Source organism: Hemicordylus capensis, chromosome 4 (assembly GCF_027244095.1).
Source record: "Hemicordylus capensis ecotype Gifberg chromosome 4, rHemCap1.1.pri, whole genome shotgun sequence".
In the NCBI taxonomy this organism is placed as follows: domain Eukaryota; kingdom Metazoa; phylum Chordata; class Lepidosauria; order Squamata; family Cordylidae; genus Hemicordylus; species Hemicordylus capensis.
Window position 1 is genome coordinate 131,515,939 of NC_069660.1, and position 18,711 is coordinate 131,534,649.

General features: G+C 43.3%; 1 protein-coding gene across 3 annotated transcripts in view; it reads right to left on the reverse strand.

The window, feature by feature from the left end:
* Positions 1-18,711, reverse strand: part of DPH5 (diphthamide biosynthesis 5) — a 45,420-nt gene that overhangs the window by 8,767 nt on the left and 17,942 nt on the right. For all 3 annotated transcript variants that reach the window (XM_053248235.1, XM_053248236.1, XM_053248234.1), the window contains 2 exons: positions 17,094-17,202; positions 219-339 (listed from right to left, as the gene is read on the reverse strand). In XM_053248235.1, the coding sequence (XP_053104210.1) occupies positions 219-339; positions 17,094-17,202 (230 nt within the window). The remainder of the gene's footprint in view (positions 1-218; positions 340-17,093; positions 17,203-18,711) is intronic.

Sequence of the window (18,711 nt, forward strand, 5' to 3'; positions counted from 1 at the left end):
GGAGGCAAGGAAAAGACAGAATACGCATAAGATGAAAAAAAAGTTGCAGCCTTCTTTTTTTTTTTACAAGAGACATGTGTCTATAATTTGATGCTGTTGCTCTTTGTTTAGACATGAAGGACAGAGGCCATCAGTTCCTATTAAGCCAGCCAGTCACCATGCTCAGCTCCCAGCACAGCCAAGTGAGGCAACTGAGGGCATACACAGAGGTTCCTTACCAAGTAAGCAGAGTGTGTGCATCCCGTTTCTCCTGTTTTTGGCGATTTTGTCGAAAAAACTCTCGGGCTTCCATGTATCTGTCCAGAAAACGATGGAAACGGTTTCTCCGAAGTTGTACAGCTGCCAAGAAGGTACAAATGCAAGGGAAATACTGTTAAAGACATTTAACATTGGGTTATTTTGCATCTGAACTGAGTTTATTCTTGTATGATCAAGGGCAATATTTTAGAACTAACAGTCTCCTTGAAGATTTCTGCTTTCCAACCTAAACTAGAGAGCTTTTTGAAGGCTGGCCTTCTGTCAGTCCCAGAAATGTCCTAACTGGCTCTTTTCTCTCTCAATATGGTATAACCACAGTTTAAAACCACTTAACCTTACATCTTCCTTTCTCATGGTAGAACAGGGCTGCTATCAGCTCTTCATCCTCAAAGAATTAATGCATATTTGGGAAATTCTGGGGATTGTTGCGTACAACAATTCTGTGCAAGCAGACAGGGATTTGTATTGGGCACAGGATTCAGCATCCTGAGAACCTCAGGTTTTGCTGTAAAAAAGAAAAGAAAAGAAAATTTCTAGCCCTCGTACCTATAGAGATAGGGTGGAAAATGTGTGAGCCCAGCCTGATAATGCCAGTCATATCAGAGGCAAGGAGGAGGGCCTGGATAAGTTTTCTAGTGGTCAGGAGGTGAGTCTTCAGGGTTCTATAATAACTTCTGGTCTTTTCTTTATGACAAGCAAAAGTAAATGATGGAAAGAAAGTAATTTTGCTTCATAAACACCTGGAAGCAAAATACAGCTTTTGCATAGAGTATATATATTTGGGGCAGACCACATATATTCTACTCTGCTTATGGTTTTAGCCAGTTGCTCAGGTCTTTCAGTTAGCCCTCCATTTACTCTTGAAATCTCTGCCAAGAAGCCTCCTACTGAGCCATTTTTAAAGAGTGTGAAAGTGCCCTTTGTTTTGGAGCATAGGAGACAAGCAGGGTTGGAGCTGGCCACCTATTATTCTCAAGAACCTTTCAGCGATGCATCAGACACATTACACAGTAGCAAACCCAGCTTTGCCACAAAGAGCCACAACCAATCCCAGTTCCCACCTGCAAATACCTATGCTCACTGCATTCCCATGCTATATTCTAAAGGGCTGCTTCACACAATGTTTTTAGGTATATACCCAAAATACTGCAAGTGTACATCCAAAAAAATCTGACTTGTGAATGCTATAAATGTCTGCATATAGGTATGCTCATCAAGGAAATATAGTTAGCTTCAGCTCCCTCTCAGCTTGATGTTGAACTTATATTTGCTGCTGTGTACGGTGTAAAATGGCCCTAAGTGCCCACTCAGAGACAACCTGGGTGTACAACTAAAAATCACAATGCACAAAGCAGCCCAATTTGCAAGGGCAAAGGAAGGAGAAGACTTGCTTAAGCTCCCAAGGAGGAAGGCTAGAGAGAGATTGGGATAAGCTTAAAGGAAAAGTGTGAGTGGGACAAAAGTCCTTCCAGGAGGAGATTCTCCTACCTTGCACAATATTGTGCTGGCTGTTTAGGAGACCCTTGACTGAGAGATCATGATGCTCTGAAAGAAAGAAAGAAAGAAAGAAAGAAAAAGAAAGAGAACCACTCAGATTTTGCATTTCACAACCAAAGTGGTCCTGCCAGTAACTTGAGGTGAAAAAGTTACTCCGAACAGGGAAAAGGTCATGATGCAACTTTTAATTCCTTGATGTCCCTGAAAATATTCTGCTGGGGTTCTTTTCTTCTCCTTGCACCTGAAACTGACTAGACGCTTTGACATGCAGCTACTGTAAGATTATAAACTGTAGAAAATACTAATTTTTAAAAAACTGTTTAACTGTAACCCTTTTGTGTATCTGAAATAGATTACACTTCAATTTCAAAGCAGCAGAGGCCCACAGATCTTGATGGGATGGCAACAACTATATCTGTTTGTAAGTTTCCCCTTATAGTGGTTGTGCAGGGTTTGACTAGTTTTAGCATTAAGAGGAGCATGTGAGTGAGGGGAAACGTTCACACACTCCTCCGCCACAGTCCCCCTCCCCTTCTCTCTCTCCACTGCTATAGTCAGTCACCCCCTAACACTTTTCTCCAAGCATGGCTCACTTGCAGTATCAGGCCTGGGCTGGGGAGAAAAGGAGCTCTGTGTAGCATAGCGGCTAAGAGACTGAATCAAAATTTCCCCGGTTTGAGTCTTGCCTCTACCATAAACATGAGATGGGCTTAGGCAAGCCACTCCCACACAGCCTCAGTTCCCCAGCAACATAGGGCCAATATTACTTGAGGCATGTTCTCACGATGATCTGGGCTGGAAGGAAAGCAGGAATCGAAGAGGCACACATACCCCTGATTTTGTATTGTGAGAGCCCAGTAGTGTAGTGCTTGCAATCATGTCTTGTGCACATCAACCCCAGAGCAGGGGTTGATGTGGGCTGGGGGCAATTGCAAGCCCTACATTTCTGAGTATCCACGATACAAAATCAGGGGCATGTGTGCCGCTTAGATCTAGGATGTTTGCTTTTGCATTAGCCCAGATCATTGTGAGAATAAGCCCTTACTTAGCTTAGGGGATAACATCAAGATAATTCATGTGAAGCACTCTGAACATTCCGAAGCATTATACGAATTCTACATAATGCCTTTAATTCAGCAAAAAGCTGCAAACTGAAATACAAAAGGGGAAACTTGAATCTAACATACATCAAATTCTGATCCTGGCTGTAGACATGATCCAAGAAAAATCCTCAGCCCTGATCAGTGAAACAACATTTGCCTTGAATCTGATTAGATGTTGATCTTGTGACCCAGAATATGCTCTCTCACATTTACCATCTGTATACTCATCTCAATTAGGGCAATACCAAGGAAGCCAGGATCTTGAACCTTTAAAATCATGTCAGAGGGAATTTCACCAGGGGCAGCATCTCCCTACACAGGGAGTTGCACTTGCCCGCAATCCCCTCCTCTTCTCTATTTAAAGTACAGGAGCCTTGTACTCCACCTCTGCAGTTGCTCACTCTAATTTTCATGTCAAAAAGAAGGCCAATTCCAATTATTTTAGCACATCCATTTTGCACCACAGGTTGCTTGAATACATTCTTGGGTGATGAATGGTGATGTTTAGTACATAGGGTGAACTCTAGTTATCACAGATTCACTTAGAAGTATTAGGAGAACTCTACCAATTGAAACTACTACAGAAAACTTTGGTTTTCCTCATTGGGGGAAAAACACCATGTGCGCATCTCACTCTCACACCCACCTGGGAACTAGTGTGGCCCAATCAAGTTTCCCAGATACACATGTATAATATCTACATGTTAATGTATTTGCTGCAGGAAACATTAGGGTAGCACCACTGTTTCCGCGACAATTGTAATATATGGCTCTACCCTTAGACACCAGCTCTCACCTCACTTGCATGTGGGCACATTATCCAGCAACCAAACCGCAATGGCAGAAGTTCTCTCACACTCCTAATTATGTCAAGTGTCATCTGAGAATCGCCCTGCAGAAAGATGTTCTTGGTGGTTGGCCATGTGGAACTTTCTTCCCCTTCAAAACCTGCTTAAGCCAGAGTGCCTTTCAGAAGTGTTGAATGACATTTGTTCATGGTTTTATCTTGTGATGATTAAGGTAGTGGGTTTTCAATACAGAGGCACTATCAGATTTGATCTGAACTGGGCATTCTATAGATATTATTAGCTGCCCCTAGTTTTTGGAAGCAGTTGGGATTTATTTCAACATTATGGGAAGTATTTGGGGCCAGACTCCCCTATTTGCTGACTTGGCCCCATTGCCAGCGATCACCATAATATTGGACTGCAAATGTGATCGGCTGTGCAGCTAGACATGACCGCACCAGGACTCCACCCAGATCCTGCCAATCCTCTATAATAAAGTCCCTGGCGTGCGTCCGTGTCTCCCTCGGCTGTTCTGGGCATGCGCAGAGCACATGCCCAGAACACTCCGAGGGAGACACGACCGCCGGCACCAGGTGGCCATGTTGGCGGCGGCAACTTTGGCAACCAGGCGGCAAAGCCCGGGGGAGGGTAGAGGCGGCGGAAACAGGACGATGTTGCGGGCAACACTCTGGGCGGCGGCGGGTCCACACGACCGGACAAGCCGGGGGGGAGGGTAGAGGCGGCGGCAAGAGGACCGGCCATGCCGCGGGGAGAGTAGAGGTGGCAACGCGAAGGGACAAGCCGGGGAGAGGGTAGAGGCGGTGGCAACAGGACGATGTTGCGGGCAACACTCTTTGCGGCAGCGGCGGGTCCACACGACCGGACAAGCTGGGGGGAGGGAAGAGGTGGCAGCAAGAGGACCGGCCATGCCGCGGGGAGAGTAGAGGCGGGATCGGTGGGCAACACTCTGGGCGGCGGCGGGTCCAGCCCAGCCACGAACACGCCTATGCAACACGACTGGGCAAGCCGGAGGGAGGGTAGAGGCGGCAGCAAGAGGACCGGCCATGCCGCGGGGAGGGTAGAGGCGGGATAGGCGGGCAACACTCTGGGCGGCAAACACAACAAAACACAACAAACAAAACAAAAAAAGAGAGTCGGCCAGAGGGGAGGGGGAAAGGCAAGAGATAGTGGGGCAGGGGGGAGGGGGAAGGGCAGAAGGGAATGCGAAAGTGGGGAGGGGAAAAGGCAAGAGAGTGGGGTGGGAGGAAGGGAAAGAGATACAAGAGTGTGGGGCAGGAGAGAGGGAGGAAGAGTGGGGCAGAACTCTCAGAAAAGAACCCCCACTCTCGGACAGAGGAGGCGGTGGGCCTGGCTGGGAGAAGGAGGACGCGGTGTGGCCAGAGGAGGCGGAGATAGCTGGCCCCAAAGGTCTACTAGCGCCTGTTAATTTAACGGGCTTTAAATCACTAGTACTCTATAAAGCCGGGAGAATTTCAAGCACATAATGGGCAAGAGCAGGGAATTCAGTTATACTTTCCCATTCAAAATGGCTTTTAAAAAGTTTTTCTCTCTCCAGTCTTCAAGTCTCTCTGGGAGAAAAGCAAGAGTTGGTGGGGGGTGTACTTGGGTGAAGAAAGAGGCCGTCTTCCCTCACACTCTTGCACTTTAAATTGGCCCCCACCCTACCACTTTATAGGGAACTGGTAGCAAACCTGATTCTGCACACAGCCTGGCCCAACAAATATTTATTATATTTTTATACTGCTCCATCTAGCAGCTCTGGCGGTTTACAATATGTTGTTAAATATGTAACTGAGCAACAGAGCCCATGTGGTTCCATAATTCAGAGTGTTACAGACTTAGTCCTGTGTTCAAATTCATGCTCAGCCATGAAGATCATAAGCAGAGTTTGGGCTCTCACTCAGCCTAACTTACCTCCCAGTGATGTTGTGGCAAAAATAAATAAATGAATAAATGAATGAATAAATAAATGAATAAAAATAAGTAATTAAATTAAATTAAATAATATACCCTCTTATGTACCATCCTAACTCTGGAGCTCAGAAGAGCATACAGATGCAAAAAACAAACAAAAAACAAACAAACCCCAACATATTTTTGAAGCAAGATGGTAGCTATCACCATTAAAACCTCTCCACCATTTTTCATCCCCCCATCACCATCTACTACCAACAAGGTCCAGTGTCCCCACCCCCTAAGGCTGGCTGGCACCAGCATGGGTAGTGACAAGGTAATGAGAAAGCCTTGTGTGACATGGAGTTTGCTCAAGAGGGAATAATGTTTTCATTTCATTTTATTTATTTTTACATTTAGATCCTGCTTTCCCCCCCGACTACTGTGCCGCCATCACAGTAATATACAAATTGGGCCTCATGAGCTGCTGTTCATCGTGCTCTCAGGGCAGAACCAACATTACATGCAACATGGGGCTGCTAGTGGCCATCGGTCAATGGGAAGTGGAGAAACTCACAATGTGACAAAATCATCACATAAGGCAAGTGTAATGACAAGTTACAAAAGGTGAAAAGAGAACACAACATGAGGATGTCTTTTTCAGTGGTAGTCTCATTTTCTACATAATACTAATTCCACTCTTGACCCATGTCAGCTGTGGTAAATCATCGGCCTGTGATATTGTCTCTTATCCATACAAAATTAAGCCCAGAAATGGTTTTCAGTGTGCCACTGCAAACATTGGCTTGAGCAATGTTGGATACAATTAAGTAGTTGAATAATGTGGCAGTGTTTCAATTTGTTATGGCTGACAAGATGATGATGATGATAATAATAATAATAACAACAACAACTCATCTCATAATGAAAGACCCAGCAAAAGGTGCAGTTCCAAGTAATTATAGACCGATCACCTGCCTGCCAATCATGTTCAAATTATTAACTGGAATAATAGCAGATGAAGTGATGCAACTCTTATTAACTAACAAACAGCTTCCAGTTGAACAGAAAGGAAACTTTCCGAACACCAGAGGCACAAAAGGCCAGCTGCTGATTGACAAAATGATTTTAGAAAATTGCAAGAGAAGAAAAACCAATCGAAGTGATGCATGGATTGACTACAAGAAAGCCTTCGATTCATTGCCTCACACATGGATACTAAAATGTTAGGAACAACTGGTGTCAGCAAAAACATTCAGATATTTATAAAAAAAGCAATGAGCATGTGGACTACACAGTTAACAATCAATGGCGAGACACTTGGACAGGTTAGCATTAGAAGAGGCATTTTCCAAGGGGACTCACTATCCCCTCTGTTGTTTGTAATCGCCATGACCCCACTTTCACAAATACTAAACAAAACAGGCCTTGGATACCAAACATCTAAAACATCCAGTAAAATAAACCATCTGCTGTACATGGACGATCTGAAGTTGTATGGAAAGTCCCAGTCAGAAATCGAATCACTGCTAAACACTGTCCGTATATTCAGTAGCGATATAGCAATGGAGTTTGGACTAGACAAGTGTGCTGCATTAATAATGAACAGAGGGAAAATAACAAAAACAGAAGGAATAGAACTGCCCAATGGAAGCAAGATCAAGAACCTAGAAAAGAAAGAACCTTACAAATACTTGGGCATTCTCCAGGCTGATAACACCGCACACACTGAAGTTAAAAGAAAAATTGGAAGTGAATACATCAGAAGAGTTAGAAAAATCCTCAAGTCCAAACTCAATGGCGGGAACACCATACAAGCCATAAACACCTGGGCTATACCTTTTATCAGATACACTGCAGGAATAATAGACTGGACCCAGGCAGAGCTAGAGACGCTAGATCGTAAGACCAGGAAAATCATGACCATCAATCATGCTCTGCACCCCCGCAGTGATGTCGATAGGCTATACCTCCCTTGCAGCTCAGGTGGAAGAGGAATGCTGCAAGTCCATCCAACAGTAGAGGAGGAGAAAAGAGGCCTTGAAGAATATATCAAGGGCAGTGAAGAAGATGCACTTCAAATGGTCAATAATGTGAAACTATTCAACACCAATGAAAGAAAGCAGGCCTACAAGAAAGAACAAGTCAAGAATTGAGCAGAAAAATGGAAAAATAAGCCACTGCATGTTCAATATTTGCACAATATAAGTGGAAAATCAGACATCACCAAGACCTGGCAATGGCGTAAGAATGGCAACTTGAAGAAAGAAACTGAGGGTTTAATACTGGCTGCACAAGAACAGGCACTAAGAACAAATGCAATAAGAGCAAAAGTCGAAAAATCCACCACAAACAGCAAGTGCCGCCTTTGTAAAGAAGCAGATGAAACAGTGGACCACCTAATCAGCTGTTGTAAAAAGATCACACAGACTGACTACAAACAAAGGCATGACAAAGTAGCAGGGATGATACACTGGAACATCTGCAAAAAATACAAGCTACCTGTAGCCAAACATTGGTGGGACCATAAAATTGAAAAAGTTGAAGAAAATGAAGATCTAAAAATATTATGGGACTTCCGACTACAAAAAGACAAACATCTGCCACACAATACACCAGATATAACTGTAGTCGAAAAGAAAGAAAAACAAGTCAAAATAATCGACATAGCAATACCAGGGGATAGCAGAATAGAAGAAAAAGAATTAGAAAAAATCACCAAATACAAAGATCTACAAATTGAAATTGAAAGGCTGTGGCAGAAAAAGACCAAAATAATCTCAGTGGTAATTGGCGCCCTGGGTGCAGTTCCAAAAGACCTCGAAGAGCACCTCAACACCACAGGGGCCACAGAAATCACCATCAGCCAATTACAAAAAGCAGCTTTACTGGGAACAGCCTATATTCTGCAACAATATCTATAACAATTGACAATAAAATTCTGGCATCCCAGGTCCTTGGGAAGGACTCGATGTCTGGATAAAACAAACCAGTCAATAACACCTGTCTGACTGTGTAAACAAGATAGTAATGATTATTATTATACTGATCTACCTTAATAAAATACTGACAAATCACTGGCTGACATTCAGATTAAGGAAGCCTCAGTGTTACATGAGAAGCAGTGCTGCTGCCGCTGAGTCTCTAACTTATGCATAAGAATGCTCATGCGGGGAGAACAACCTCCCCTTCCTCTGGCAGCACTCTGTGCCACATGAAAATATGCCTGAGGGCTATGTTCTCCCACAGAGACACATTTTTATGTGGCATAAAGCACCTCCAGGGGAGGGGGAGAGCAGGTTGTCAAAATTCACCCCCCCACTCCAAGGGCATAATCACCACTGAGTTACTCAAAACCACGGGAAGCGCTGCCATTTCTCACATTGCACTGGCACATCTGTAGTCTGGATGCTGGCCACTATTATTTTAAAAATCATCTGAAATACGTAGCCTGAATCTAAGTATGTGCATTACACTGCTGTTGAAAACATAAAATAGTTTCAAATAAAAGACACCTTCAATTAGTATTTAATTGGAAATCCGTGTTTTCAGCCTGCAATTAAGTAGTTCATTGGCCACTCCAGTTTTTACTAACACAACACAAGACAGCCAAGATTCAACAACAGGGAAACTTTCAGAAGCAAGTTAAGCAAGTGCCTTTTCTAGGTACATGTGGTTGATCTGGCTTTTAAAACACAAGGATTCGTCTCCTTTTTCCCATATCTAATTGGAGGGTGTTAGAAAGCAAAACTCTCATCAAGCCATAAAGGAAAATGTTACAAGTGTTTCAGCTCCTATCCCAAGCACGACCTTTTCTCCCCCACAGGTGAATGAACGGATGATTCTCGAGTGAGCGGATTCAGCTTTAATAGCACATAGACAAGGAATTAATGTACAACCAGTATATGGAAAATAAGGATGAGAGTATGCATTGCACCCAAAAGAGACTTCATCTTCATTCTGATGTGCACTGAGATGTGCATCTGAGAATCATTTTATACACTGCACAGAATGGTCATTTTTCCAAATACTTTCTCATAAATGTCAGACTAAAATATCAGGCCTAGGGCTATGCAAACTTTCTTCTCTGGTGTATTAGTTTACTAAATTGAGGAAGTATTAAAAAATATAACCCAGCACCTGCAGTCTGCAGTGGCATAGTCCACCATCTCATTCTGCATAATGTGTAAGAACAGCTCCAACTCGTGCTTGTGTTCCCAATCCAGAATGTGCATGGTGGAAGCCAACTTACACATATGTTTAATAGCAGACATAACCTTTCCATCACTACTAAAGCAGATTACTAGAACTAGGATGTGCAGAACCAGTTTGATCATGAACAGGACCACCAAGAAACAAGATGGTTTGAAGGGTTCGATTGTGTACTGGTTCATCAAACCAACTGGCCCAAACAATCAGTTCAACCAAACTGCAGTGTGGAGCGAATTCGTGCCAAATGGCCTGTGTGCAAAATGGCCTGTGTGATCCAAATTCGTGCTCAACGGCCTGTGCACACCCCTAACTAGAACTACATGTGCATCTCCATCTCCTTATCTGGATCTGTGCACATGCTAGGTTCAACCGTCTAGGCAGTGCAGGACCAAATATTTCCTTAAGTGCTGATTTACATAGACACAAAAAAACATTCCAATTCATAGGAAACTGTTCTAAGAAACTATCATACTCCCATGTTCTATCTAATTGCTGTCATTTGCAAATGTTATGATGATGAAATGTCATCATCATAAGAACATAAGAACAGACCTGCTGGATCAGGCCCAAGGCCTATGTAGTCCAGCATCCTATTTCACTCAGTGGCGCACTGGATCAATTATATATTTTGAAGAGTTTGTTCATGGGTGTGTACGTGCAAAAGAAAGTCATACTTCTCAATGACCTACAGATACCAAGTTTTGCTTACACAATCCTGCCACTGAAATTAGCTGAATGATCTACTTTTTACACTGGAATATACTGGGGGAAAGGTTTAATTTTTTTTTTAATGTAGCAGAAATTCTGAAGATAATCCTCAGATGTTAGCTCTTGTTTTGAACAGATTTCTCACACTCAATAATCAGATCAGTAATACAAAAACATCATGCTTAAGAGAAGCAGATCTTTGTCAGATTCAAATTTTATATATGGCAATTAGTCAATAAAATGTTTGAAGTTAAAATTCCTACAAATTTCAAAATGTTCTTTTATTTCACATTAATAAAATATTCTGTTACATATATTTAATTTCCTGAACTTGCCTATAAGTGTAATTTACACAAAAAAAAGTGACTCTGCTCGGTCATCGACCAAGCTACTGATCGAGCTATTGAGCTATATTTCTCCTTCATTCTCTAGGAAAATGGCTCAAGAACTCATGAGAGAAACTATTCCCTCCCCACATCCTACCACTGCCATCATATAATCTGGCCCTACATGATTAGTTAAAATTCTATTGTAAGTAGCTTAGTGAACACACAGCTGCTGCTTTTCCAGACAGACACAAACCACCAGCTTCAGCGTGCCCTACGTATGTTTTCTAAAAAACCTACAAAGGTGTTTCCTGTTTTTCACTAGCAGAGTATGAAGCTGTGTATTAAGATCAGATTTAAATTTTTTTAAAAAACCACACAAACCTAGAAAATGGCATCGCTCCTGTCCTCTGTGAACTGGATATAAATAGAGTGTATGCCATGCAAGAGGAAAGCCTAGTTTTTGTTTTAAATCTATTAATGCAAGACTGATTTATAAAGGCAGTAGTCACCCCACAAATTAGAACTCACAGGTATGCTGCCTCATCATGGAGGTTCAATTTAGCTATCAAGGCTAAATCAGCTTTCTTTTGCTAGACCTGTCCTCTGTGGATTTGTCCCACTCTTTTCATTGAGCCACTCAAATGAGTGACCATTACGTCTGTGCAAATATTCGGCTCCAAATAACCAAAGCCAAATAATCTGCACAGCCCCCATGAATGAAGGCAACCATTCCTGCCTGCATGAAGGCAACTACTACCAGTGCTTACTTCTGTGCATGCTGTGCTTTCCCTAGTCCTGGTGGAGCTCCTTAAAGAGAAACAAAGTGTTGCCCAGACCCATTAATGTATAGAATGGTGCAGCGGGAACACAGACTCCATGGGCGGGCGGGCGGGCGGGCAGGGAGCTCTGTCGATTATTCGGCTTTGAGTTTTCAGAGCTGAATATTTGCCCAGACTTAGTGGCCGTTGCTACATCTTGTGGTAGCAGATTCCATAAGTTAATTAGACATCGAAGCATGAAATACTTGTTTTTCTTTCTCTTGAACTTGCTGTCAATCAACTACATTGAGTGTGATAGTAGCTAAAACCCACCAGTTTGAAGCACAAGGGTCTTTGAGGCTGACCTCTTTTCCCATTCTGCCCACCCCATTTCAAGCTTTATGATGACCTGACAGACAACTGGTGTTTCTTACCTCTCCATGCCTGGCCAAGCTTGAAATCTAGTATACAGCTTTTATCACCCCATCTCAGAATAGATATCACAAAACTGGAAAAGCTTTAGAAAAACACAGTCAAAACTGCAGTAACCTCCCTGCAACAAATGGCTGAAGCATTTGGAGTTTTTCAGTTTAGAAAGCAAAAAAATATCATGGGGAGATATGACAGAGGTTTTTAACATTATGCAGGGTGTGGAGAAAGTGGGAAGAACCATCTCTCCTTCCATAATAGCAGAACTCAGAGTTAACCAATGAGATTGATTGGCAGCAGATCAGGATAGACAGAAGAAAGTACTTCTTCATGCAATGCATAACAGGTGCATGGAACACACTGCCACAAGCTGTGGTGATGGGTCACTAGTTTAGATGGCTTGGAAAGGGAGTTAGAAAAGTCAGTGCATCGGTTTTAATAGCTTTTAGCCATAAGAGTGAAATGGAACCTCCAGATCCAGAGGCAGTATGAGACCAGTTGCTGGCAGAGGGGCAACCATGGAGAAGGCAATTGCTTTCATGGAGTTTTGGGTTTCACAGAAGCATCTAGCTGGCCACTGTGGGAAACATGATTCTGGTCAAACTGGATCTTTGGTCTGATTCATTAAGTCTCTTCTTGAATTGTTAATCTGGGCTGAATATTTTGGCAAAGAAAGGTAGGGAGAGACCCCCCACCAACTCCCCACCCCAGAGTATTTCATTCAGCACAGCGGTGGGTCTAGAGAACTGGGCTCATTCCTGATTATCTACATGGTCCCCTCCATTTCTTTGTTGCAATGAGTGGGATGAAGACACTCTGAAATCTGGCATACAGCAACCATATCTCATGAACTATTTTAATAAATGCAGGGGAAAACAGCTTCAAATATCTATGCATGTAAATCTCTTGGCACATCTCTGATCAATAGCACAAGAATTCAAAGCCATCTTATGGTAAAAAGCAATTGTAATCGGTTAGCTTCATTCCAATCAAATTCTTTGCATCCATTAAATCAGATACAAAGGATGTGGTCTGACGGTAGCTTCCTTGCTGAAGCTAAGCTGGTCTAGGTCTGGTCACTGTCTGGGTGGGAGGCTACTTGGGAACCCTTATGTATGCCATTTTGAATTTCATCTTATTTATTATTGTTATTTTTTACATTTTATACCCTACTCTTCCTCCAAGGAGTCCAGAGCGGTATACTACATACTTAAGATTCTCCTCACAACAACCCTGTGAAGTAGGCTGGGCTGAGAGAGAAGTGACTGGCCCAGAGTCACCCAGCAAGTCTCATGGCTGAAAGGGGATTTGAACTCGGGTCTCCCTGGTCCTAGTCCAGCACTCTAACCACTACACCACGCTGGCTCTCTTGGAAGAAGGCTGGATAAAATGTAATAATAAACAAAGAGAAAACATTCCCAGTGCTACTAATCAAATACTACTTTTTTCTGTAATGCCATTTTCCATTTCAGGAGCACTAGCCTTTTCTCATTCAGCAATTAGTGCAAGTCTTGGCATTGCCTGTCTATGTTGATAGGGCTATGATCACAAGACAAACCACAGGAAATTGCCTCCTTGCATAATCTAGTATTTTTTGTAGAATCTCACAAATATCATCTTGCATGTAAAAAGCAGAGAAACGTAAAAGGTATAAGGAGTATGTGGAAACTGGTCGGGATGGTAGATTACTGGATGATTTGCAGCAGATTGGCACATTTCTGACCTCCAGTTGTTTAACAGTAGCAACAAAAACAAAAGCTTGCCCCTTCTGCAATTAAACTGTAAAAAAACCCTGCAGTAACTCAGACATAGATGTGTACATGCAGGTCATCTGCGTGTGTGACTTGTGGGGAGGGAGCTGTAGGAAATTGGCTCTCCTCTATGAGCCTCCATTTGCTGGCTCTGGTTGATGGACTTCAGGGACTTTAGTTAAACAAAACAAAGTTGATCCTGCAAATATGCTCATACCAGTGTCCACAACAGATTCAAGCCCGAGTAAGACTGGGAAAGATTGCTAGCAGCAAGGCAGGACAACTGCATCATTCAGCACCCGCCAAGCCTTTCTCCAGGGTCTCAGTCCACCCAGTGGTGGATTAACAGAGAGGCAGAGTAGGCATTTGCCTATGGTGGCAAAATTTGAGGAGCAGCGAATTTTAACCACCCCCTCATATTTTGCCATCCCTCTCTGTGGGCAATGGTGGTTGCAGCAAGGGTGGAATGGGCAAGGAGAAAGTCCCCGCTTCTACCTTTTAAAAAAAGGCAAACCTTTTTTGTTTTAGGTAAAAGGGTGGCAAAAAAGCTTAATCCACCACTGAGTCCACCACTGACTACATCATTAACAAATTTGACTGTGGAGCGGGGGGCAAGTTTGGATGATACTTACTGTCTACTTCATGGATGAGGGCACCAACATGCCTGCTCTCCCCACCTTCCCAATACCCCAGCCCTGCCTCCCATATAGGGGCAGAATGCCTGCACATCACTGTCCACACCTAAAACTTCATGCCCATTGACCCAGACTGCAGGATCTGTTTCCAAACTGTTTTGGGACCTTGTTGTTTTTGTTGCAATAGACTAAATATGGCCCTCTGCTCTACGATGCATATACTACTCTGCAGGAGCGCACAAACCTCAAAGCTGTCCATAAAATGCATCAAAAGTGCTCAGATTCTGCAAGATCCTTAGATGCCATTACAAAAACAAATTAATGGGCATAATGGATAAAAAAAGAAAAGGGGCGGGGAGATGCATACTGGAATTATCCCAACATCATGGATTTGGAGTGAACTAAATGTTCATCTGGCCTACACTTGGTCATTTGTTTCTAGAGAAGTCTTTCATTTTGATTCATGTCTAGTTCCCCGAGGAAGGGGACATTCCTGCCTCGAAACACAACAAGATTTTTCTCACTACTACAGTCTGCCATGGCAAAGTCATTCACTCACAGGCCTACTACAGATTATCCTATGCAATCTGGACTACAGTGTTCCAGGAACAGAACTGGTGCACAGCTGACCAAATAGCTACAGATAATCAAGTGAACCACAAAAGAACGGGGTGGTGGGGGGGGGGGGGACCATGGAGGAAACTGAAATGGAGGAAAATTGCTGTCCAACTTAAAAATATACTAATTCGTGTGAAGTGCCTCTATGAGTAGCAGCAGTAAAAGGACAGAGCAGCAGGTCCTAGAAGCAAGAGCTAGGTAGGACACAGAGACACTGTTCCTTTAAACTGTGCTGCCACAGACCTTTGTTTCTCTAAACCTCAGCAACCACAGTTCTGCCTGCTTTTGAACTTCCCTCAGCCCCCACAAGGACTGCAAACTTGTTCGTTCTTACAATGCCATCGAAGACTCAGAAGGCTGAATTCCCTGCCCTGCGTACTTGCAATTCTACAGAATCAGTAACAGTCTAACCCCCTGCTAACTTGGCAAAGAGGCACCTTTTAACATGGTGATTCTCTATGTAGCAGGGGGAGAGTAACTGGCCCTATCCACCCCCAGAACAGTACCTCCAGTGACAGTTGCTGGTGTCTATCTGATGTTTCTTTTTAGATTGTGAGCTCTTTAGAGACAGGGATCCATCTTATTTATTTATCATTTCTCTGTGTAAACCGCCCTGAGCCATATTTCGAAGGGCAGTATGGAAATCGAATGAATGAATGAATGAATGAAATAACTGGTTGGTCTTCGAGCATGAACAGAACTCATGACAATCACTAGTGCTTAAATTACTTTACACATTATCCCAGTAATAGTAACTCTACAGGGTACATCAATATTATTATTCCCATACCACCCTTTTGGGTGGTATGGAAATATGTTAAATAAATAAAATAAAAATAAATAAATGGGAACTGAGATAAGAGCTTAATCATTTTTAGATAGAGCACTAGATCAGCCATTTATTACCAGAGGATACAGAGAAACAGCACAGACCATCCCATTTCACTCATGCACCAGCAGAAAGGGAAATCTTTTACATTTTAGAGGCTGAAACACATCATGAGAAGTACTGTGAAGCACTTCTAGAACGGGGGGGGGGGAGTAAGTATCAGATTCTGAAGGCCAGGCCAGAAAGTTCTGAAAGCTATGAAACATTCACAGCTGTTTCCTACAGACCTGGTGGCATGTTACCACTTGCATTCTGCAGAAACCCATTTCAGGAAGAATCATAGTGTTGTACAAGGGCTACTAGTCAGAGGGCTGTGGGCCACCTCCAGCCTCAAGGGCAGGTTGCCTCTGAGTACCAGTTGCAGGGGAGTAATGGCAGGAGAGAGGGCACGCCCTCAACTCCTGTCTGTGGCTTCCAGCGACATCTGGTGGGCCATTGTGTGAAACAGGATGCTGGACTAGATGGGCCGTGGGCCTGATCCAGCAGGGCTGTTCTTATGTTCTTATGTACCTGCTTGCTGCAGGAAACCTAGAGCATCGCCAGCAGATGGCTGTCCAGCCGTTGCTTGAATGCCTCCAGCATAGAAGTGCTTACTAATGCCCTAGTTCATTGTTTCCATTGCTAAGCTCCCTTATTAAGACGCTTCTCTTAATGCCTAACCAAAATCTACTCTCCTGTAACTTAAGCCTATTAGCAGGGATCAAGAAATGTTGGCTCTGTTCACCAGCCAGACAAAAATGTTGGTACATGACTTGTCAGGATTTTTTTCACTCATCAGGCATCAATTTTCACTCATCACAAATAGTCTATTGGATTTCCGGAGCCCGGCTTATTAGTTTTAGTCCTATCCTCATGGGAAGCAAAGAAAAGTCTTGGGGTCCTCTCCTATATGACAGCCCTTCAAGTATTTGAAGAAGGTCCCCCTTTCCATCTTCTTTTCTCCAGGCTAAACATACCATATTTCTTCAGCCTTCCTCATAGGATTTGCTTTCCAGACCCTTGACCATCATCACTGCCCTCTTTAAACCCAATCGGTCTACATCTTTTTTAATGTGGGGCACCCAGAACTGGATGCAGTCCAAATATATATATTTGGCTTAAACACATAATTCTGCATTTGTGTCTGCTGCATGTTGGAAGACAGACTGTTGTTTCTTCCAGACAGATTCCCAGTGGTAGTGTGCCACATGTGCAAGAGAGATACCTGTAAACCACAGCAACCGACAGCATTCATTATGGAGGCATTGTGTATAACTCTGTATGGAATTCCCAGCTTCACTGCACGGAGAACAAGATCGCTGTGTGTGGTCGCCCTGCAGTGAGAAGGTAATGGGTTATGGAATATGCAAAGGGCTTGTATTTCAAATCACTGTTTTAGGACATTTCTGCCCCAATTATCTTGCAGAGATACAAATCAGCAAATACAAATCTTACAACAATAATAAAAGGTATAGCATACACAGATACAGGTTGAGTAACCCTTATCCAAATTGCTTGGGACCAGAAGTGTTCCGGATTTTGGACTTTTCCAGATTTTGGAATATTTGCAGATATCTTAGCCTAAACACGAGAGGTTCCTGTACACTCTGTGTGTGTGTGTGTAGGTTTTATTTAAAGCATAAAAACAAATAAGCATTGAATTTATAACTACAGGTAGCTGTAAATGTAATGAAAACTAATTGCGAGAAAATATTCAATGCAATAAAGTTGCTGGTCATGTTACTCAAACATGGCAATTTAAGTGGAGATGAAATTCAGATTTCATGTGAAAATAATGTCGAGTTGGTGCTGCGGGCACATGGCGTGGTGGTTTCTAGATTTTGGAGCATTCTGGATTTCGGATGTCCGGATTAGGGATACTCAACCTGTAATGCACACCAAAGATTTCTGCTGTAAGAGAACACACTAAAGGCAGTTCCATACTTTATAGCAGAAGCAAAAGCTGTGGATAGATTGGTGTTACCACAGTGTAATCCACTGCAAACAAAGTGAACAAGTGACATACATGTGGCCTTAAAGACCACCAGGGAATCCTGACTGGGCTGGGATTCCCCAGTGTACATGCATGGATGCTTCTGTCCCACCTGCTCTGCAGTCCTGCACCTTACTGCCTCTTGTGGTATTGCAAGCAGAATCCTAGGTTCTTTAAGTCCTGAACAAGCCCTGCCCTAGGAAACCACTCATTGGCCTTTCCTGTAGGAAATGGCTTGCTAGCGGAGGCTGGCCCTGCCTCAATATAAGGGTCTTCTTGGGGTGATCTGTAGCTTCATTCTGACCCTCTGGCTTCCAGTGCATACTTTACTTTGATCCTTGGTGTGTTCCTGGTGTTTCTCTTGGTCAGCCTGGTTTAACCCCTGGTGAGCTCCTGATTCTCCCAGTCCTGGCTTTGGACTTATGCACTCTAGGACTGCTGCCCATGGATCAGCTACTTGACAGCTTTGAGAGATGCACATGCTACCCACACTTCACAAGTTCACATTTTCCTATGGAAAATACCACTGTAATGCTGGATTCGCCACAGTGATCATATTTATCATCTAAAGTACAGGTCCTCCCTACTGCTCTTCTTGTATACAGGTTGTATTTCTGTGGCATTTCTCCTAGTGTTGGCCTCAGTGCTGCACAAGTGGCCTACCATTACCTTAGCTGGTAACAATATTTCTGCGCTGGAAGACTTCAGTTTATACACCCAAGTTCTCTTGTGCTCTGACCAGTGATCCCTCTAATTTTTCTCATCTCTGTGTGGAATGAGTTTTGTTCTAGGTGGCAGTATCAAGGCAGTATGTGTGCATGTACATTCAGAGTGGGCCCTTCCTGATTCA